Genomic DNA, 23,187 nt, shown 5'->3' on the forward strand with positions numbered 1-23,187 from the left:
AGATTGCTTTGACACACATTACTTTTTTAAGACACACTGAATAGAACATATTTCACTCTGAAATTGTGTATTTACTCAGAACTTTTTTTTTTTTTGGCTATTGTATAGGGAGGAGTTTGCTGAGTACTAGTAATATTCTGCTTTGCACGGTCTTCTAGCAGAAAACCAGTTCTAAAGTTCTCCCTAGCAGTTAAGCGTTGCTAGGGACATTCTTCCTGTATTTACTTTTTTTTTTTTTTTTTTTTTTTTTTTTTTTTTTTTTTTTGCCCCCTTTCTCTCCAGGGTGGGGGGTTGTCTTAAACATGCAGTCTTTTGATCGCTTGTATCATAGATTGCTATACTACTATACTATGCTTTTAATCCATTTTTTTCTCTTTAATTAGCTTATTTATGTATGTTTTCCTTTTTGTGTGTGTCTGTGTTCCTCTAGCTTGTGGAGAATGTTGTATGTCTCCTTAGGAATTTGTCCTACCACATCCATCGTGAGATCCCGCAGGCTGAAAAATTTCAAGAAAACCCTCAAACTGTGAATGCGGAGCCACAGAATCCTAGTTGCTTTGGTGTACGCCGTGGTAAAGGTATTCAATGTAGATTCTAATCTAATTCTAATTCGGGTTTTATTAGTACCTTGTGTAATGAGAGCAAATTTGACTGGATCAAAACCAGGCCATACATTATTTTGGTGAGCGCACTAACACATGGTTTTGGAAAGAAGATCTGAAAAGAATGCTGCCTTTGCATATAACTGGCTTCAACTTGAAGGCCATACCAGTTGCCATCTTGACTAGGTGTAATAAGGGGTTGTTTCATTACAGGCACTATTCATGGGATGGGGGATAAGTGTTACATTGCTGGGGTTCTAAACAGTGGGTCATCCCCTTACTAGAACAGGCAACTTAAAAGTCCCCCTGCATCCTCCCTGTGAATGAACTTCCAACTGTAAGGGTCAGTTCACACGTGAACCGTCCGCGCAGGTTTTGACACAGAGAGAGCCGCGGCGAGCCGTGTCTCTCTCTGGTCAAAACCCGCCTGCCGCGACCATCGCGGTCGCGGCTTTCCCCTCCTATGTCTGCTCAAATGAATGAGCCGACACAGCAGGGTGCTGCCGCTAGCGTGCCGCGGCTTCCGCCTGAAGACAGGGCATGTCGTTTCTTCTCTCCGCTAGCAGCAGCCCGCCGCTAGCGGAAAAAAGAAGCCCGGCGGTCTGCATAGACCACCATTGTAAAGAGGCATATTTTGAAGCAAAATCCGCCCCTTTGCCCACGTGTGAACTAGCCCTAAAGTAAATGATTCACTCACAGGGAAGATGACATTTTTCAGGACTTGTACAGTGAAGAGGACAGTGGCTTTCTTTAAGAGACTTCCTGTATATTTTCACATTTGTGTTTCCTGACATGTTTTAAGCATTAAAGTATTGAACATCTGCTCCCAACACCCCCCCTCCCCCTCCCCTTTTTTTTTTTTTGCTGGGGGTTGGATATTAAAATAACAGTGCTGTTGCATATCTACTCTTTCTTTTGGTAGATAATAATGTTGGGATATAATTGTAGACATTATAGGCAGGTCTATTTTGAAATCTATTTTTTTTTTTTTTTTTACCTGTGCACAAAAGGTTAAAGGGATTTTTGAGACCATAATATCAGTCATCCATACTAAATCAGTGAAGATCCAAAACCCAGGACCTTCACAGATCAGCTGATGAATTGTCATGGAAGTCTCGACTTCCCAGGCCAGAAACTTCACATTCTTTTGCCATGTGGCTTATTTTCAGACCAGTCCATGTATGGCTCTGGACAAGTGGTGTGGCCTCACTACTTGCTAAGCACAAATGTTGTACTCTCTTCAAACAGCTAATCAGTGGAAGTGTTGGGTGTCAGACCTTTATTAATCAGACATTGAACTACCCTAAGGAGAGGTCATCAATCTCTTTCTCAGAACACACTTTTAAGCTGAGGTCTCATGTTGCAGAAAAGAGATATATTTATATATGTGTATATATTTTTTTTTCAGCTTTTGCTGCAGTTTTTTGTGCCAAAGCCAAGAGTGGCTAAAAAAGCTGTGTTTCTGCAACGTGGGGCCTCGAGCCTTTAACCTTTTTGTGAGCTGTGAGTGAAAAAGCAGTAGAATTTCATAATCTATATTACCTTTTCAATAAATGTATCATTTTCTGCTTATACTTATTAGGCAAAAAAGCTTCTGAAGATACTGCAGAAACAATTGAGTTCCCAAAGCGAACAACACCAGCAGTAGGTGAGCTCTTATTCAAGCTCTGTTCAAAAATAATAAGCTATTTTAATTATCATCAATTATTATTTTTACAAATGGACACACTGTTAGCGAATCCATCACAGTTTTTGGCATTTGCAGCCAATTTGTTATCTGTATATGGCTAGCCCAATATTCAAAATAGTGGAAACTGCATGAGAGGCTGTGGCGCAGATGTGAACCATTACTATAAAATTATGGTTACAGCAAGGTTAGGTTAGAAGTTAATGAACAGGGAACAAAATAGGCTAATCATCATGCAAGACATCTTGTAACTTTTCAAGTTTCATAATTCCATTTTGAAAGCATAGTTCATACTATTAGGGATTTAATTGCTCAGAAGAGTTACTTTTGTTCAGTAGTACTCTGGTCAGTATTGCTTTAATATACATGTACCATTTATGGTTTTGGCTTTCAGACACAGAATGTTAAATTCGCACCTCTTCTGTGTTTATCAACTGGTTCCAAAGTTCCATAGACAGCAATAGTCTGAAGTCAACTCCTTTAGATATAGATTTTTTGTATACACATGCTCTATGCAAGGAGGGGTAGTACAGTGATATCGTCTATTGTCAGATCAGGAGTGGATGCAATGATGGTAGGTTGAAGGTGTGTTATGTTCTGTTGTAATCCTGTCTGTCATGCAAATGCAATGCAGGTGACAGCTACAAAGAAAACCACTAGGGAATTGGAAATTGTCACGCTATTATTCAACTCTGGTCTGAGTGACCATTGCAGGATCTAGTAAAAATTTATTTATTTTTATATAGAAAATTGTAAAAAAACAAACAAAAAAACCCAGTAAAACTGTAATTTGAGTATAAAAGTTTTTATTCTTAATCTTTCCTGCAGGTTATGAACTCCTTTTCCAGCCTGAGATTGTGCGTCTCTATGTTTCACTTGTTAAGTTGTCTCGTACACCTGCAGTCGTGGAAGCAGCAGCTGGTGCCATTCAAAACCTGTGTGCTGGAAGTTGGATTGTGAGTGCTTTTAAAGCTTTTTTTTTTTTTTTTTTTTTTTTTGTAAAAATGTATGTGTTAACACAAATCGAAAAACGTACATGTGTAATAGCACGCATAGCATAAGAAACCTTGTAGACCTTCAGACCTGTAGTGCTTGTTCATACAGCTTATTTATCACAGCAAAAATTCAGGTGTTAATTTAGAAGGAACTCCTCTGCAGAAATCTGACCTTCAGTTTTCACTGACTCGGATCCGAGTGTAGTTTATCCACATTCCATATAGCAATTCATGTGTAGCTACTCACTGCAGTTTCTGGATGGAAGCTGTTTCTAGAACTGACATGAACTATATCACGGTTTTCCATTAAAAATCCTTGAAAACAGAATACATGCAATTTTCAAACAGATATTGGTACAAAATATGTTTGAAAAATAAGGCCTGGTTCACATCTGCGTTTGGGAAATCTGCTTGGGGACCCCCGAACAGGATACTGAACGCATTAAAAAGTGGTGAGCAAAGAAACCACACGGACCCCATAGACTGTGTTTTCCGAACAGTGTCTGCACGCACTATGCAGAGAAAATACCACACGGAAAATACACGCACCCTATTACAGTCTATGACGTCCGTGTGGTTTCTATGCTCACTGCTTTTTAAAGGGATTCTATCATTAAAATGACATTTTATTTTTTTTTCCCTAGCAAGTAGGAATATCCTTAAGAAAAGCTATTCTTCTCCTCCTCTCTCAAACTGCACTGGAGGCGTCCCCAATGCTGCGAGAGAAATCTCCAGCGCCACCTCCATCTTCGTCTGGAACGGCCTCAAAAAAATGGGAGCGGGCACATGCAGTCGGCTCTGCCTGATAGGCTGTTCCAAACGAAGATGGAGGCGGTGCTGGAGATTTCTCTCGCAGCATTGGGGATGCCCCCAGTGCTGTTTGAGCGCTGGTGACCGCCCCCCATTGCTGCTAGAGAACTAAGATAAGATAAGATAAGATAATCCTTTAATAGTCCCACCTTGGGGAAATTTCAGCGTGTTACAGCAGCATAGTAATACAGATACAGGATAATACAGAGTAATATGTTACAGACGTAGACACAGATAAGCTGAGAAGAGAAGATATACTAGGAGTCCATGGCAGCTAAGGAAAAACAGAAGAGAAAGAGGAAGACCTCATGGTCATCCTCATAATCATTAGTTCTCAGTGCGGAGTGATCTTCGTTTGGTCTGATGTAGATTATACAGCCTGGTCGCGGTTGGAAGGAAGGACCTGCGATAGCGCTCCTTCTCACACTTGGGGTGAAGCAGACGGTCGCTTACAGTGCTGCCAAGTCCCATCAGGGTCCCATACATGGGGTGGGATTTGTTCCCCCGCATGGAGGTCACCACAGACAGTATCCTTCTGTCACCCACCACCTGTACTGGGTCCAAGGGGCTCCCCAGGACAGAGCTGGCCCTCCTGATCAGCCTGTCAAGTCTATTTCTGTCCCTGGTTGATATACTGCTTCCCCAGCAGGCCACACCGAAGAAGATGGCTGAGGCAACCACAGAGTTGAAGAAGGCCCTAAGAAGTGTCCCCTGGACTCCGAAGGCCCTCAGCCTCCTGAGCAGGTAGAGTCTGCTGTGGCCCTTTCTGTGCAGCGCCTCCAGGTGATCAGCCCAGTCTAGTTTATTATTGAGGAGCACGCCCAGGTACTTATAGGTCCTGACTATCTCAATACATGTTCCTTGGATCTCCACCGGGGTCGGAGCACCTCTCCGTTTACTAAAGTCCACCACCATCTCCTTGGTCTTCCCAGCATTAATCCTGAGCTGGTTCTGCTGGCACCATTCAACAAAATCCCGGTTTAAGTCTCTGTATTCCCTATCATCGCCATCAGTGATAAGGCCGACTATAGCAGAGTCATCGGAGTACTTCTGTAAGTAACAGCTGGATGAGTTGTGCCTGAAGTCAGCAGTGTACAGTGTGAAGAGGAATGGGGCAAGAACTGTACCTTGAGGTGCCCCCGTACTACAGATCACAGTGTCAGACACACAGTCCTGGGCTCTCACATACTGAGGGCGGTTTGTCAGGTAGTCTAGGATCCAGTTGGACAGGTGATGGTCCACACCACCAAGGTTCAGCTTCTCCCTCAGTAGCCCTGGCTGAATGGTGTTGAACGCACTGGAGAAATCAAAGAACATTATTCTCACAGTGTTCCCGGGTTTCTCCAGGTGAGAGAGAGCTCTGTGAAGAAGGTGGATGATGGCGTCATCTACCCCAATGCCTGGCCGGTAGGCAAACTGGAGGGGGTCCAGAGCGGAGCTCACTAGGGGGGCGTAGGTGTGTCAGGACCAGTCTCTCTAGGACCTTCATTAGGTGTGATGTCAGTGCTACAGGTCGGTAGTCATTGTAGCCCATCGGGTTGGGTTTCTTTGGGACTGGTACCACGCAAGATGTTTTCCACAGTTGAGGTACCACCCCCAGCTTCAGGCTCATATTGTACATGTGCGTTATAATACCACACAGCTGGTCACTGCACATTTTAAGAACTCTTGCGCTTATACCATCAGGTCCCCCCGCTTTGTTCGCTCTAATTTTCTTCATTTCCTTACACACCTGAGACTCCTGCAGGATCAGATAGTCAGATTGCAGTTGACCGCAGGTCGGTGGGGGTTGGGTCTTGGTGTGTGAGGGGAGGGCGGTTAGCTGACATGCTGGTGGGGGGAGCATTTGCTTGGAGTCGAATCTATTGAAGAATAGATTAAGCTCGTTAAGCCACTTCCTGTCCCCTACTGTTCGGTGCCTTGTCTTTTCCTTGTGTCCTGAAATTGCCTTAAGGCTGTCCCACACCTCAGAGATTCTACCCTCCCCCATCTGTAGCTCCATCTTCCGTCTGTAGTTGGCTTTCCCCTCCCTGATCAATTGTCTCAGCTGTTTCTGAACCGCCCCCAGGCCATCTTTGTCCCCAGACCTAAAAATTCTCTTTTTTTGCTTGAGGAGAGTTTTAATCTCAGAGTTAATCCATGGTTTGTTATTGGAGAAACACCTCACCTTCCTAGTTGGTACCGTGCTGTCCACACAGAAATTAATGTAGTCCGTTATGCAATGTGTGAGTCCCTCAATGTCCTCTGGAAATGAGTCTTGAAACACTTCCCATAAAGTTATATCAAAGCAGTCCCTTAGAGACTCGACACTTCCCTCTGACCAAATCTTCACGGTACGGGTAACCGCCGGTTCTCTGCGCACCAGTGGAATGTATGTGGGTCGCAGATGTACCAGGTTGTGATCTGATCTGCCTAGGGGTGGTAGGGCAGATGAGTTATATGCATCCCTTACATTGGCAAAGAGCAAGTCCAGCGTCTTGTTGTCTCTTGTATGGCAGGTTACATACTGTGTGAAGCCTGGTAGAGTGGATGCTGAGACATGGTTGAAGTCTCCAGACACTAGGAGCAGGGCATGGGGGTGAGATGATTGCAGCTCACTCACAACAGCATGGAGGACTTCACAGGCAGCGTCAGCTTTAGCAGAGGGGGGGACATAGGCAGCTAGTACAATAACATGTGATAGTTCCCTTGGCAGGTAAAAAGGTCTCATGCCCACGGCTAGCAGTTCAATATCCTTTCCACACAATTGTTTCTTAACCACAATATGTCCTGGATTACACCATCTCTCATTGACAAATATTGCAATTCCTCCGCCTATTCGCTTACCGCTCTCCAGTGTTCTGTCCGCCCGAAGAAGTTTGAAGCCCTCCACGGAGGCAAGTATGTCCGGAGTGATTTCAGTAAGCCAAGTCTCTGTAAACAGCATCATACTGCACTCACGAAACTCCTGTTGATGTCTGGTCAGTGCTGTCAGTTCATCCATCTTATTCACAATTGATCTCACATTCCCCATAATGATGGACGGGATCACATGCTTTTTGCGTTTTCTTCCTTCGCGTCTCAGTATGCCGGCTCGTTTTCCGCGTTTTCTGCGTTTTCTAAGTCTCCTTATTAGTTCGTGGGGGATGGTAAGAGCATGCTTGTCCAGCTTGACCTGCAGCATGCTTCTAAGGTGTAATAGTGTCTCCTTAGTGTAAACCAGTCTTCCTTGTCTGTGTGGAGGCATGCTTCAGACAAAAAAGGCTCAAAAAGGATTTCTTTATAAGAGTTTCTGCATCAAATTCCAGCCCATGGTAAGTTCTTATACTAATACTCCTTATAGTAATAGAAAAAAGTGAACAAAAAAGGACGGGATAGAGAAAGATCAGTTTAGTTTCAGCAGCTGTAAACACATGCAGCCACACTCTAGGCAGGCGCAACAGTGTGTAACTAATTTGCTTACCGAAGAATACCGGGATTTCTATCAAACGGTGGTGCGGGGAAGGCATCTAAAGGTAGGAGAAGAATAGCCTTTCTTAAGGCTATACCTATGTTAGGAACAAAAAAAAATGTAATTTTAATGATAGAATCCCTTTAATGCTTTCGGGGGACGGGTTCCCAAGGGGACTCCCTGAATGGAATATCGAATGCAGATGTGAACCAGGCCTAAGCTGTCTGATCGGGCTGTTAGGATTATCCTCACTATATCCATTTTGTCATACTTGCAGGGTTCAAATACACTGAAATATAGGTAATTGTTTGGTGCAGTCCTTACACTTGGAACTATTGCGTATATTTTATTCAGAAACTAACTTGATTTTTTTTTTAATCTGAAGAATTCTTGACTCTGCTCTGGAATTTTTACTGGTATGACAGTCATCGGTTATAAAATGTATTTCTTAATAGTCCTTTATTTCTTGTTCTTGTATAATTAAGGGGGTATTCTAATTTAATTGGTCCCCTCTACTAGTGCTGTGCTGCTTCTTATATCTCAGTTCTTGAGGGCAATCGTTTGGTAGTTCACACCAGTGGTGCTGTAGTGCCATTTCTGTGATGCTGGCCTGAACCCGACTCACCAAGTGCTGGTATAGAAACCACTCATACCAGCATCATGATAACGTGAAGACGCAGGGCTAATGTACTGTCTTGAGAGCTGTCGCTATACTGAAAATTGTAGTTGGAGATCCAGGTGGTCAGCAGGGAAGGTAGTGCTCTCTCAAAAGTGTGATTTTTGACCCCTACCTCTAAAAATGAGATTCTAATACGAACTCTTCACACACAAAATAAGCCCTCATATATGGCTATAGCGAAAGAAAAATACAGTTATAGATTTTGATGTGAGAACACAAACTTGCTGGAGCTTTAATGAAAGGTGAAAGCAAATCAATCCCATTGTATAGTCTTAAAGGAAAAGTAATTTAGATAATTAAACCATTCTTAATTGTGGCATCCTTTAAATTGCCAAATAGTTTTTTTATCGTTCCTGCATTTACTCAGTTTAGATCACAGTGCTTTTGTATAACATGAAGTTGCAGTCAAATGTCAGAGGATTCTGAGCTGTTAAGTTTCTTGCTTTTGCCAATATTTCCTTCCTGATCCTTCCTGCTTGTCTTTAATAACTTGGCTGCCACAGTGAGGTGCCCAGGGGTGAGAGTTTTGTTTTGTGTTTTGGTGGTGGGGGGGGGGGGGGGGGGTTGCGCTTTTCTTTTTATTAAAAGAAAAAAAAACAAAACAAAACTGTTCTTTTTATTTGCTTGCCAAATACGGTTTTAAAACTTAGACTCGATATTCGTACAATTTGATAAAAAGGCAGAGTGGGACCCTCATAAATATATTGAAACCCTCAATTTAATGTACAACTGGCCATATGCTAAAAGCTTTACTCAGAATTCCTTGTAATGTCTCTGCTACTGTAAAAGTTTCTGCTTTAATCTTCCTTTAATAAAATACTCACTTCTTTATACATTGTCATTGTTTCTACCATTCTTTTTGTTTCCTTTCTAAGACAGTTTCTCAACTGGCTCCCTATTAAAATGATTGTAGAGTCCATCCATGTAATTGAAAGTATGCTTTGCCTTGAAATCCATTGACTACTTCTCCCCAATTCATATACAGTATCTAACCGCATTCTCAAAAATAAAACACTTCAATCTGTTGCTATTCTTTTACGTTATTACTAGAGATGAGCGAACAGTGAAATATTTGAGATTCGATATTTGTTTCGAGTAGAGCCTCAATATTCGATTACTCGATCGAATATCGAATCCCATTATAGTCTATGGGGAAAAAAAATGCTCGTTTCAGGGGAAACCACTATTCGACTAAAGGAGAGTCACTAAGTCCACGAGTAGCAGGAGGAGAGGGTTTAGGAGGAGCACTGTGTAGTTAAAGCGCATGGACCCCATTATAGTCTATGGGGTCCGTGCGCTTTAACAGCACAGCGCTTGCAGTTGCGCTGATAAAAAGTAAGCACCCTCGTAACCGCAAGCTGCCAGCTCTCCCGACTAGAATTGACGAGCCTGCAGCAAATCAACGCTGGTTCTTCGGCAGTCTCGTCCTTGCTAGTTGGGAGAGCTGGCAGCTTGCTGTTACGAGGGAGCTGACTTTTTTTTTTTTTTTTGTCATAGGAATGCATTGACCAGCGTTGATTGGCCAGTGTACAGTATTCGGCCAATCAACGCTGGTTCTGCTGGAGACTCTTCTGTGAGGAGGCGGAGTCTAAGATCAGACCACAATGGAGACTGCTGTGGTCCGATCTTAGACTCCGCCTCCTCACAGACGAGCCTCCGGCAGAACCAGCGTGGATTGGCCGAATGCTGTACACTGGCCAATCAACACTGGTCAATGCATTCCTATGAGAAAAAGTCAGCTCCCTCGTAACAGCAAGGTGCCAGCTCTCCCGACTAGCAAGGACAAGCCTGCTGCAGAACCAGCGTTGATTTGCCGAATGCTATACAGTGTATAGCATTCAGCCAATCAATGCTGGTTCTAAATCGAATAGTTACTGCGAATAGCTAGTAGTATTCGATCGAGTACGAATATTTCAAATACCCTAGTATTCGATCGAATACCTACTCTATCGAATACTACGTGCTCATCTCTAGTTATTACTCTTTAAACACACTGGTGCCAAATTTCTCCTGGGCTGCCCCATTGAAAATTGCTTTCTCATCTCTAATAACCTTAACACTTATATTATCTGTTGTACCATCTCATAGTTTGTAATCTTATCTAGTCTCTGCTATCTTTTCCTTCTGTGTCTACTCTACTGTGTGTTTGTTTTGTTTTTTTGTTAGAAATTGTGCCTATTCTGTGAAATAAATAGGCATGTGTGGTGACTAAACCTGAAGGTCTTTTAGCAGGCTGTAGAATAGTTAAAAGAAAAATCCATTGTGACAGTCAAAGTTTTAGAGGTCAGAAATCTGACTATTCACTAACAGTTTTTCATAATTTTACATATGATTTGAGTTGCAGTCAGAAAACTTTAAAGAAAGTCCATCAGATCTAATTACAGCACTGGCTAGTGGACTGAAAGTGGTATGCAGACACTGGCACTGCAGGTTTTTTTTATGGCAGAGAATTTTCAGCATTTTCAGATGTGGAAATGAAATTGCAAGTGCCAAGTAGGTGGTCTGGAGAAAACAAGGTCTTGGGCTCTTCACTACAAACCCCTCCCATTGCTTATTTGCTTCAGTATTTTCTGAGATTCCTTTCTGCACTGATCTGTTGTATGTACAGTGTGATCGCAGGAAGGAGCACACACATTACTCTGCACATTAGGATTATCTTATTAGCTATATACTGCACTTATATTCAGCATAGAGGCGAATGACATTAGCAAATCTTGCCTCTGCAACACTGTCCAGAGAGGGTGTTGGGGTGTTCAGGACTATCACTGGGCACTTACAACCCCATTTCATATGCGGTAAGACTATGTCAATAAGTTGTTTTTTTAAAAAAATTATTTATTTATTTTTTAACTAGGGAAGTTTAATTTTAGGTGAATCTCCCTTTAGAGGATGAAGTAAACCCATAGACTACACAGACAGCCAATAAATTTCACTAAGAGCAATTCTTGATTTCTTGTGTTGCCGTTAAAGGGGCTCTATCAGCAAAATCATGCTGATGGAGCCCCACATATGCGTGAATAGCCTTTAAAAAGGCTATTCAGGCACTGTAAATGTTATATTAACCCCCGGTCCCATTTTTAAATAAAAGCATTAAAACATATGTGAAAAACTTACCGACCGTGCACCATGGGCGGGGATAAACAATGCAACGTCAGCTTTGGGCATGCCTGCCTCTTATGTCTTCTTGGAGTAACGTCCTCTGGTTCCGTGTCTTCCGGCTTCTTCTCTTCCAATCCCGTGCCTGCGTAGTAGCGCTTCCCTCCGAAGCGCTACTGCGCAGGCTCACTCGCCATTTTAGTTAATGGCAGTTCGCGGGTGAGCCTGCGCAGTAGCGCTTCGGAGGGAAGCGCTACTACGCAGGCGCGGGATTTGAAGAGAAGAAGCTGGAAGAAGACACGGAACCAGACAGCGTCACTACAAGAAGACAGAAGAGGCAGGCATGCCCGAAGCTGACGTCACATCGTGCATCCCCGCCCATGGTGTATGTTCGGTAAGTTTTGCATATATGTTTGAATGCTTTTATTTAAAAACTGGACCGGGGGTTAATATAACATTTACGGTGCCTGAATAGCCTTTTTAAAGGCTATTTGCATATGTGGGGCTCTATTAGCATAATTTTGCTGCTTTAAATTTCCTTTGTTGGTAGTCTGCAGATTTTTAGATGATTTGCTAGGGACTATCAGTAAGGCACCCTGTGGTTGTATCTTTGGGACACACTTTAGATTTATGCCTATGAAACTTAAGTGACTCAAGTCCTATCCTTAATACCGTTTTCTTTTATAGGCCATGTTTTTTTTTTTTTCTTTAAATTTAATTGATGTGGTTTTACATGGCTATCTGTAAACTCTGTCTGTGTGCTTGCATTATGTTTGATGTTTTGTGGTGTGCGCTTTCGCAGTATGGCCGCTGTATTCGTGCTGCTGTTCGTCAGGAGAAAGGTCTGTCGTCACTTGCTGATCATCTGACCCATGAGAGTGAGCGTGTTGTACGTGCCGTTTGTGGAGCACTGCGCAACCTTTGTGGAGACAGCCGGAACAGAGAGCTGATAGGTGAGGCAGTGGGACTTTGGAATATTATAATTTCAAACATCTAAATCAGAATATAGCATAGTTTAAAATCAAGAGGACTAATGTTAGTAAGATCATGTATAACGATTTATTTATAATTTTTATTTTATTTATTTTGTGTATAGGCAAACATGCACTGAGTAGTCTGGTGGCACGTCTACCCAGTTCCCAGTCTCCAGCAGTTTCTGAGGATACAACTGTGGCTGTACTGAGCACCATTCAGGAGGTTATCACTGGCAACTTGGAGGCAGCTAAGAAACTGCGAGAGAGCCAAGGAATTGAAAGGCTTGTACTCATTAACAAAGGAGGGTAAGTGCATGGCATTGAATAAAGAAAGTTACATGAGGGGAAAAAAATGGCCATTGATAGTGTGTGTGTGTGTGTGTGTGTGTGTGTGTGTGTGTGTGTATATTTTAATATATACATTTTATTTAAGGTTAAATGGACACTTATAATTTAGTAGTTACAGTACACTGTAACTGCCTATTTTAACTCCAGCGTTTAAAATGGTAAATTTCCGTATGACAAAATTCCCCAGATCATTTTTACAAATGTCTGACATGTATCATCATGAAGGATTTGTGGTGAGATGCTACCAATAGCTAAAACAAATGGGTACTAGTCTTGTTTATACTTGGTTCTCAAATAATATCCAAGTATTCAGGCTCATAGGTTTTCTACAAATCAGTACACTATCTGCTGTCTGAGAAAACCCAAGCAAACTTGAAAGGGGCACAGCATCATACTGAGTACTTATCCCTTTTTTTTATATTGAGTCAAACGTCTGGCATGTCACAAACTTGTAAAAATGATTATAGGTACCCTTAGGCCTCATGCACATGACAGAGTGGGGCATTCTGTTACATTCATGTCCATGTCTAAAGCTGGATAGGACATGCTCCATAATAGAAAACTGAAGTTACTGACAGCTGGGGACTAGATGCAGCATACATGGAACATTGTGTCTCTCCCCCTACAGGTGTTACCTCACTCTGCTCCCAATCACATAAATTATCACTAATTGCGGGTTACACATGTACTCACATTGCTTCTAATCGAAAAGCACATGTGTATCCAAGCAAATAGTGGTAAGCGCATGTGGCTGGGAGCGCAGTATCACAACACCCCTATGTTTGTGCTATATGACGTTAGTGTAGCTGTTGTCAGTCTTACGATTATTGCCTGGCACTCTGAGGACCTCATCTTTGATATATATTTTTTTTTATTATTATTTATTTATTTTTTAATTTATATCTGCCCGCCGAACAAAAAAGGTTGCCTACCCCTGCTGTAGTGTCAGTGCCTCAAAACAAAAAAAAATAATTATATAAACCTTTTGCACTGTTTGCAGTGGACGCTCTGACAGAGAAATTCGTGCCGCTGGTCTCTGCCTTCAGACTGTATGGGGTTTTAAGGAGCTCCGGAGACCTCTTGAGAAGGAAGGTTGGAAAAAAAGTGACTTTCAGGTAATAATCATTGTTATAATCTCACTAAACTAACCTATATTTCTTGTATAACAAATACTGTATGTGCAAGTGAGAAGCAACAAGTTGCCCTCCTAATAATATTGCAAACTAAAGATGCATTGTAGTTTATGAACCTGTATTTATGTATAAAAAGTGTCCTCTGGAACTGCCTACTGTACATACAATAGAGGCTTTTTATCTGTGACTGCCCTCCAAAATCCTAATTTGGGTCCAACTGACCTATTTTTGATAACAGAATCTGTTGACAACTCTCTTTACAGAACTGGAAAGTTACCATTGTTGTGTACACTTTATTAGGGGATATTGTTAACTTTAAAAATAAAAAAAATAAAAAAACACAAAAAAAAACCCCTGCATCTGAAGTTTACCCTTAGCAATGCTGAGCATTGACAAGGCAAATCTGTCTTGAGCACATATTGTACGTGCGCACTATGACTGCACCAAGGAAAGTCACACCAAGAAACCACCCTCTGCATGTAACAGAGTAGAGTGGCATCTATTGAGGAATGCAAAAAGTTGTAGGTGAAGGTGAATTTTGCCCATAAGCAGTTCTATACACTGCCGGAAAGCTGACAGTGCGCTGAGTTCAGCGCACTGTCGGCTTTCCCGATGTGGGCCCAGTGTGAAGAGCTTACGGTCCCGGTACCATAGCTCTTCTATGGTCAGAAGGGCGTTTCTGACACTCAGTCAGAGACGTCCTTCACAGCACAGCCAATCGCGCTGTGCTGTGTGAGCGGGGAGGAACGCCCCCTCCATCTGCTCGCAGTACTCGTCCATAGACGAGCATTATCAGGGATGGAGCGGGGAGTTCCTCCCGGCTCTCACAGCACAGCGCGATTGGCTGTGCTGTGAAGAAGGAAGTCTCTGACTGTCAGAAACGCCCTTCTGACCATAGAAGAGCTACGGTACCGGACTGTAAGCTCTTCACACTGGGCCCAGATCGGGAAAGCCGACAGTGCGCTGAACTCAGCGCACTGTCAGCTTTCCGGCAGTATATAGAACTGCCTATGGGCAAAATGGTGAAAGGTCCTCTTTAAGTTGAACTGTGCAGTGATCAACCTATAGAGACCAAGCAACCCTAAAAGAGTTTCTGCCTGAAAACCACAATAGGTATAGTATTACACAGAAATTAATATTTCTTGCTTGTTGCACTGGGGGACACAGCACCATGGGTATAAACCAGGCCACTAGGAGGCTGAACACTAGGAGAATGAAAGCTGTCAGCTCCGCCTCAGTCTATCCCTTCACAGACAGTGTTCTAAGCCAGTTTAAACCTAGTGTTGTAGGAGGCAGTCACAACCTGACTCGGGTCTTTCTGTTTTGCATCGTTTTTATCTTTTCTTTTCTTTCAGGTGCAGGGGGATCTTCAGCGTGTACACCACACTAGTCGTACCCCCCTCTGTAATAGAGCGCCTCGCCTGTCCGCATCCTCTGCTTGTGCATCGGTGGCCGGATATTCCGGTGACCCCACTACCACATGCGAGGTTTCGCTGAGGGGGTGACCTTGTGACACCTGAAGATGCCAGTTTAACCTGGTTTCAGTTTAAAACTGGTGGACATCTGGCAGACCCCTATTATAGATTGAGGTCAATGGGTAACCGCAGTTTTAGCAGATGAGTGTGAACCTAGCGTCATGCTACTCATCAATACCCTCTTTTTCTTGTAAAGGACACCAGACTTGTTTATTTACTCCACTACGCTTGCTACCAGAATACAATTTAAAAAAAATAAAACAAATTTTTGAGACATTACATAGGATTCTAGAAAAATGCAATAAAATGTTAATTTCTCTATTTTAACTGCAGATTTCTTTACATTCATAACTTTAATATAACGTAACAATTTTTAATTTTTTTCCCCCTTCCATTTTTAGGTGTCTCTTGCAGGCTCAAAGCGAGCTCCAGGATTTGATGACAGCACTCTTCCTCTCATCGAACGAAACCAGAGGAATGGTAAGGCTCAACACATGTTCATCAATGTAAATAATCGATGTGCAGTTTGCATATATTCTTGCTTCATTGGGATATCATTTGTAAAGTTTATGGGATTGAATAAGGAGTTGAAATTACCTTAATTGATCTGATGGACTCTTTGATGATGGACCTGGGGTTTCAAGCCTATGAGTCATGTGATCGGAACCAGTCCCTAACTCCTGATTTGCTTCCCCTCCACCTCTGATCTCTCAGGTTAATTCCTGAGCTATGGGGTTTGGCTTTACTATAATCAGCCAACCTCCATAGTACAAGTACTACCTGTGAGATCAGGGGAGGAGAAACCAAGGAGTCTATGACTAATTACGATCATACATTTGGGATCAGCCACCACCTCTCCATGTGATGTCTCTTCCTCAAGACCTGTAGGCTCCTCCCTGGTGTTTTAGCATCAGGCTTCTGCTGCCCAGGTCTGCAAGGCTGCCACTTGGGCCTCTACCCACACCAACTCCAGGTGCTACTAGGCCTCTGCCAATTCCACCTTGGGTTGTAGGTTCTGCTTCGGATGTGCGCTAGGTTGCTCCCATTGCTGTGTAATTAACAGCCTCTGGGACTGCTTTAGGACATCCCATGTTCCTATGTCCAAAGATGAAATACAAGCGAATGGGATTTTTGTACTCTCCATAAAATCCTTTTCCTGTGGTTTAGTTCTGTGCTTTTTTTGTTTTTGTTTTGTTCTATGTGTGTCTCCTACTGCTGCAATACAAAAGGGCTAGCACAGTGTCTTTGAAGAGGCTATAGCGTATATATACGTTTTTTTGATATCCCTAGTGTTAGCCTTCTAGTGGCCAGATCTATATTATGAATACAACCAGAAAAGCATTTTTCTCAATATAGCGCTTTTTTTTATTTTATTTTATTTATTTTTTTTAACCCTGGCCACAGTAAGTTTATACTTGCTGTCCTCTGTTAGCTCCCTTATCAGATTTTCTCTATGTTCAGGTACAGGAGGATCAAAATTAGCTCATCGTTAGAGTGTAGACAACACAAAAGCTGTAAATTTACTGCTGGCATTCAGCTGAGGCAGGATAGTAATGTCATGAATGCACATAATGAGGCTTTGGAGGAGTGTCTCCTCATGCCTTGGAAAGGAGCAGGACTCCATCACTTTTTTGTGGACTATAATGTGAGATTTGTGTCAGTTAAATCCCATTCATCTCTGCTGTTATGAAGTGTACACACCCTGCTATATTGAATATACAGGAGGAAGTTGCATGCCTCCAATATGGCTGCCCCAGCGATGGTGACGATTTTATAAATAAAAATTTAAAGGGGTTGTCCGGGATAAATTAATATTTTACCCTTAAGCTAAACCCTCTCCCCCCTGCCTAAAAAAACAGCGCTCGCCCAAGTAGATATAATAAACTTTATTCGCACAATGTGTTTCGAGCCAGTCTTGCTCTTTCTCAAGTGCATACAAATCACCTTAAAAATTATACAGACACAAAATTCAATAAAAATGAAAAAAAAAGTAGGTGTTAAACTATAGGTAAGTTATTCTAAAATATGGAGTGGTTAGACTCATATATAGGTGAAGCATTTTTTTTTCATTTTTATTGAATTTTGTGCCTGTATAATTTTTAAGGTGATTTATATGCACTTGCGAAAGAGCAAGACTGGCTCGAAACGCGTTGCGCAAATAAAGTTTATTATATCCACTTGGGCGAGCACTGTTTTTTTCTGCCTTCCTTTCGAGGGGGTTGGTCTGCTTCTGATGTAGTAACTGTAGTATTCCTTGAATAAGGCCAGGACTAATGAGTCTGGCTGCACCGTGGTGGATTAGCATATCAAAGAAAGTGGGTTAATTCAAAAACGGCTGAGAGGATTTAATGTATAAAAGGTATGCCTGGATAGCCTTTCTAAAGGCTATGCAAACATGTACTTAGTTAAAAAATATATATTTTCACACACACACTATCTTTTTTGAGGGATTTTATTTTTTTAAATTTTTTTTTTAGATAAAAAGACTGAGAATGTTGAAATTCCATTGAATGACATCAGATCAGGTACTATAACATATATATTTTCATAATTAACTAGTTGAGTGTTTTACTTTTTTTTTCCCCCCATTTTTGTTTAGTTTGTTTACTGTCAATTTTCTTTCTATTTCAACATTTAGTCTATGTTCACGTGTGTCTGAGGCTTCGATTTAAGCTGATTTTGCAAATGCCACAAAAATGATAGACAAAACAGTGGGTTATCCAGTTTCTAATATTGAAGATCTGTCCTTAGGATAGGCTATCAATATTAGATCTGTGGGGGAGGGGTGTTTGGTCCGTCACACAGATTACCAGTACCCAGGCAGCGACGTGCCTTTGAAGTCGATAGATCTACCAATCAGGCAGGCCAAGGAAGTACCGTATTTTCCGGACTATAAGGCGCACATAAAAACCTACGATTTCCTCAGAAATCGTAAGTGCGGCTTATATATGGATGGAAGCGGCGGCAAAGTCTGCGTGCCGCTTCCATACATACATACATAAAAGGCACCGTAAGGGTGCATTCACACTACGGAACGCCGGCGTGTATCACAGCCGTACACGCCGGCGTTACAGCAGGGCTGCCGGACACTTCTCATTCATTTTTATGGGAGCCGGCATGCGAGCGCTCCCCATAGAAATGAATGGACAGACACTTCCCATTCATTTCTATGGGAGCCGGCATGCAAGCGCTCCCCATAGAAATGAATGGAAAAAAGCAGTCCATTCATTTCTATGGGGAGCGCTCGCATGCCGGCTCCCATAGAAATGAATGGGAAGTGTCCGGCAGCCCTGCTGTAACGCCGGCGTGTACGGCTGTGATACACGCTGGCGTTCCGTAGTGTGAATGCACCCTTAAAAGTTATATTAAACTACACACCCCCCCCCCCCCCCCCCCCCGTTTTAAAATAAAACCCTGAAACAGAATGTGAAACTTACCGAGCGGTGCAGGGCGGGCGGGCGGGCATTCAGGCCTCCTCTTCCTACGATGTCCTGACCACTTCCTCCGGCGCTCGCGAACTGATAATGGCCTGGGCGCATGCGCAATATCATAATGCTTCTACTACGGCTACTGCGCATGCGCCCAGGCCATTATCAGTTAGCGAGCGCCGGAGGAGGAGGACGGAACATCGGAGGAAGAGGAGGCCTGAATGCCCGCCCACCCTGCACCGCTCTGTAAGTTTCACATTCTGTTTCAGGGTTTTATTTTAAAACAGGGGGGGGTTTAATATAACTTTTACGGTTGGGCTCGATCAGCATGATTTTGCTGATAGAGCCCCTCCTCGCCTGCCGAGCGCTTCCAATAGAAGCGGCTGGCACGCGGGGGGTTAAGCAGCCACTGGCCAAGTCTGCCTGCCGCCGCTTTCAATAACATATAATGCGCACCGGACTGCGCCTTATAGTCGGTACGGTAATACGGTATTGCAATGCTCAACCAGGAATATCAGATTATCCTGCCAGAGACCTAACTGCATGATTTGCATTATATATATATATATATATATATATATATATATATATATATATATATATATATATATATATATATATAGGACTGTGCTCATGGGGCTGGTTTAATGGTAATTTTGTTGCTGACACTCCCTTTTAAATACTCAAGTATCTTCAACAGCTTATTTTCAAATTCCGCAATGAAATAATACCTGCAGCATTTTATTTATTTTTTTTAATACCTTTTATAACTGAAGTTTGGGTCCAGTGCAGATTTATATTACAAGAATGGCTGTTTTCTGTGCAATATTATGTTCGTTCACACCAGAATCTAGTGTTATGGTTTGTTTTTTTTTCTTAAATCTTTTAGACCCGTATTCACATAATGGGGATCATGGCAATCGTCACCTAAACCGTTCAGGGGATCTTTCTGAACTGGAACCTCTTAAAGTAAGTTAAGAATTGTTTAGCATTTGCCATACTGTTTCAGGATTGTAGTTTTACTTACCGTGCCCTTCTGTATGACTTGGCACTGCTGTAATCATAGCATATATAATGCCATTATAGCAGCATTGTAGGTAGTGGTTTGTTTTTAAAAAAACAACAAAAAAAAAAAGTTTAAGGGGTTTCCTCTGCAAAGACATTTATGGCATAACCAGGGTATGCCATAATTGTCTGATAGATGCAGTCCCACCTCTGAGACCCACATCTCTGAGAGATGGGGACTTGCATCTATCAAAAATTTATGGCATATTCTGTACGTATGCCATAAATGTCTTTTGCGAAAAACGCCCTATAATTCACTTATACTCTTGGAACAAGAACTTAAAAAAGTTTATACTCTTTAGACATGTATTGAAGAACACAGACACTGAGCGATTGTTATTTTCAATATTTATATTGAAAATGAGATTTTTATCAGCAGTTTTGAGTTTAGTTAGCTTTTAGTATATTTTGTTTTTAATATTAAGGAATATTAGGCATATTCTTTGCCATAAATCCTCACTGCTTTGCCTAGTCATCTCATCACTAACGGTCTCTGTCACAGGAGAGGTCTCTCAGTGCTGGGGGCTCATTGGATCTTGGGGATGCTGAGGACCGACCAGTCTAATTCCACATCTGTCACATGTGTATGTAATGTATGCGTTGTATGGTTGTTCGTCATTTGTCTACTTCATCTGCACGTTTCTCAAACAGGTTTCCAGCTTTTCCGTCTTAACACTTAAAGTATATAAAAAGCTATTGTTAAAATTATTTTTTATTTCAATCATTAAAAATGTTTCAGCTGAGCGTGCATTTGATGCTAATGAGAGGGCGGTAAGCCACTGGCAGATACCTCTGGTAGCTGCTTATATATTTTGAGGGACAAAGGATTGGCATCTGCTAAATAAACACTGGTCCCACCGAAAGTTGGAGCTTTGGATGAATATTCAGTGTCCTCCTTTTGGAGAGTGAACCAAAGTATTCAGGAAAAATGATAAAAACACAAAACTATCTCTGCTCTTGACTCAAGGTTATGGGAACAGTAGCCTTGCTGAAGTTTACCTCCAGACAGACACAATCCAGGGAAAATGTAAGGTTCATCTGGCCAATGTTTGTCTGCACATACAACCCAATGTTAGGAAGGGCAGGGGGAAGAAGACTTCGTGTGGTACAGCTTCAACTGATTAAACAATTCCAGCTTTATTATCACAAACCTGAATTCAGCTCAGGCTTTTCAAATAGACTTAAAACGATTGAGAATCCACATTGTGCAGGTTCATGTGAGACGAAACCGAATCATTCTGTGTTTATTGCTGCAGTTACTTTTACAGCTTTGATGTATTGGAAAAGTTCTTATTGGTTGTCTTTTAAGCTTGTCACTTTCTCATATTTGGATTACTAAGGTCTGTTAGCCTGTAACACCGCCTGTATAGATCTTCAGCAGGCTGTATCCAGTCACATTACTGGCCTGGGGCTATCTTTAGCTTCTCCTCTTCAGTGGAATGCTTGACTCTATTTTCTCAGCTGATGTTAGGAATTGATGGCATAGGAGCTGTTGGGGTCTGTTTAACTCCACATGAGCTTTGCCCATTTATACGATATTCTACCGCCAGCGGCTACTGCTACAGTCTTGTGTAACTCTAGGCAGTCTGATCAGAATGTTGGTTTATTTGGGCTGTTTTCCCTTTGGATGCATTATTATACTTGCTACTGCCTAGGCTGGGTTCCCATTTGTGTCTGAGTCTCCGTTGGAGACTGTCACAAAAACCACCAAAAATCAGGGGAGGGAAAAGTCCTGCACAGAGGACTTTTCTCTCTGCCAGATTCAGTTTTGAAATGGTGAACCCCCCATTATAGTCAAAGGGGTCCACCTTGTGTCAGTGTTGAACGCCTGAAACAGTGGTCAGGCTCTCCGTTGTTTGGGTGACCTAGTGGACATTGTCATTGTTGACCTATAGTTGTTGTAACAATTATGTAAATTTGCCGATATTTTTGTGACCAAGATGTCATTTTGCCCCTTGAGCGATTTATTGTGACTAGGAATTTTGCCTCTATGGTAAGTTGTAGACATACTCCACTGAGATATATACATACGTATTTTCTCTCTCAGTTTTAAAAAGGTTGAATGGTGAATGAAATTATACCTGCGAATCTGGATTACTGAATAAATTTCCAACTGAATGTGCAAATTTTGATTGCGGGATTCCTTTGTTTGTTTCTTACCCCAATATTTTGTCTAACTTTTTTTTTTTTCTTTTAATTTTTTTATAGGGTGACACTCATGGTTAAAGTGATCTCTTCTGGAGCTGCTGGACCAAGAATGCTTTATCTATTATCCCTCACTGCCTGTCTTTACAATTCTCAAATCCCCTTCCCTCGTCTCTCTGCTGCATTCTGAAGATAATTTGTGGACTTAAAATTTCTGTGACTTTTATGGTTACTGGGACAGGAAGCACAGGAGACGCGATAACACTGGAATATCGCAATATTAACAGGCTGTAAATACAGAAACACACCTAACACTGGTCCTGCAACACTAACCAACTTTCAGGACAGATCATTGTGGTGCAATTATAGCACTATATAATTCCAATTTTTATTTTGTTTTGTGTTTATTTTTCTGGGTGATTTGGTTACATGTTTGCTGCAATTAATTTCCCTTATGACACTATTTTTGTTCTCTCCCCTTATCTTGGAATCACCAGTGGCCTTTCTGTGGGGAATGTAGGGAGTTAGCTGAGTAATGGACTCCCTTGACTCCAACCCATCTTGCTTCCTTTAAAACCTTTTCATAACAATCTGATGCCAAGGATTATGTTTTTTTTATAAATAAAAATTTTTAAGACAATCGTATTAAATAATTTGTCTGGCGTATTTATTTAAAGAGTAGTATTAACAATGTTGGACTTAAATCAATGGGAAGGTTTTACAATTTAAACTACCAGGAACCCTTGCTGCCTGGGAATGGTGGAATAATCACACAGTTGGAAAAATCAAGTTTTGACTTGAAGCTATATTTTTGAACAATTTTATTTGTGATAGAGAGAGGACATTATGTTGGGACTGCTGGACACACTCATTGATATTTAATAGTATTGCATGGTTCCTGTAAGGGTATGAGGTATTTGAGTGCTGGAAGTCTTATTAATGCATATGACACACATGTATTGCAGACACATTGTGGACAGTATGTGTTTAGTGTTGAGCAAATAGTATTTTCGAATACTTCGCTCCCATAGGAATGCGTGTTAGCGGCCGGTGCTTAACCACTTGGTGTTCGGCCGCTTACATGCTGCTGGTGATCACGGAGACTGATTGGTTCAGGTCCTGATCATGTGATGGCCATAAGAACTAAACATGGCCAGATGAGGGAAAGTTTTATAGTAAGAAACTTTCCTGGTGTTATATCCATATATAACACTGTCTCTCCTTTGGTCTTCTGTCAGAGAAAGATAGGAGGAGAAACGGTTTGTTAATGTGTCACTTAACATCTCATTCAGTCAGTCACTGTGTTTAGATAGGGTTTAG

The 23,187-nt window shown here is 41.9% G+C and overlaps 1 protein-coding gene across 7 annotated transcripts in view; it reads left to right on the forward strand.

The window, feature by feature from the left end:
* Positions 1 to 22,520, forward strand: part of CTNND1 (catenin delta 1) — a 63,967-nt gene extending 41,447 nt beyond the window's left edge. For 4 of the 7 annotated variants that reach the window (XM_075258343.1, XM_075258340.1, XM_075258341.1 and 1 more), the window contains 11 exons: positions 431 to 578; positions 2,185 to 2,250; positions 3,118 to 3,245; positions 12,102 to 12,252; positions 12,396 to 12,579; positions 13,622 to 13,736; positions 15,631 to 15,709; positions 17,707 to 17,754; positions 19,547 to 19,626; positions 20,225 to 20,306; positions 21,931 to 22,520. In XM_075258343.1, the coding sequence (XP_075114444.1) occupies positions 431 to 578; positions 2,185 to 2,250; positions 3,118 to 3,245; positions 12,102 to 12,252; positions 12,396 to 12,579; positions 13,622 to 13,736; positions 15,631 to 15,709; positions 17,707 to 17,754; positions 19,547 to 19,626; positions 20,225 to 20,287 (1,062 nt within the window). In that variant the 3' untranslated portion in view covers positions 20,288 to 20,306; positions 21,931 to 22,520. Of the gene's footprint in view, positions 1 to 430; positions 579 to 2,184; positions 2,251 to 3,117; positions 3,246 to 12,101; positions 12,253 to 12,395; positions 12,580 to 13,621; positions 13,737 to 15,630; positions 15,710 to 17,706; positions 17,755 to 19,546; positions 19,627 to 20,224; positions 20,316 to 21,930 lie in introns of all 7 variants that reach the window. The other 3 variants (XM_075258342.1, XM_075258346.1, XM_075258345.1) reach the window with 3 other exon arrangements.
* The last annotated feature ends 667 nt before the right edge of the window (positions 22,521 to 23,187 follow it).

Source organism: Leptodactylus fuscus, chromosome 10 (assembly GCF_031893055.1).
Source record: "Leptodactylus fuscus isolate aLepFus1 chromosome 10, aLepFus1.hap2, whole genome shotgun sequence".
Taxonomy (NCBI): domain Eukaryota; kingdom Metazoa; phylum Chordata; class Amphibia; order Anura; family Leptodactylidae; genus Leptodactylus; species Leptodactylus fuscus.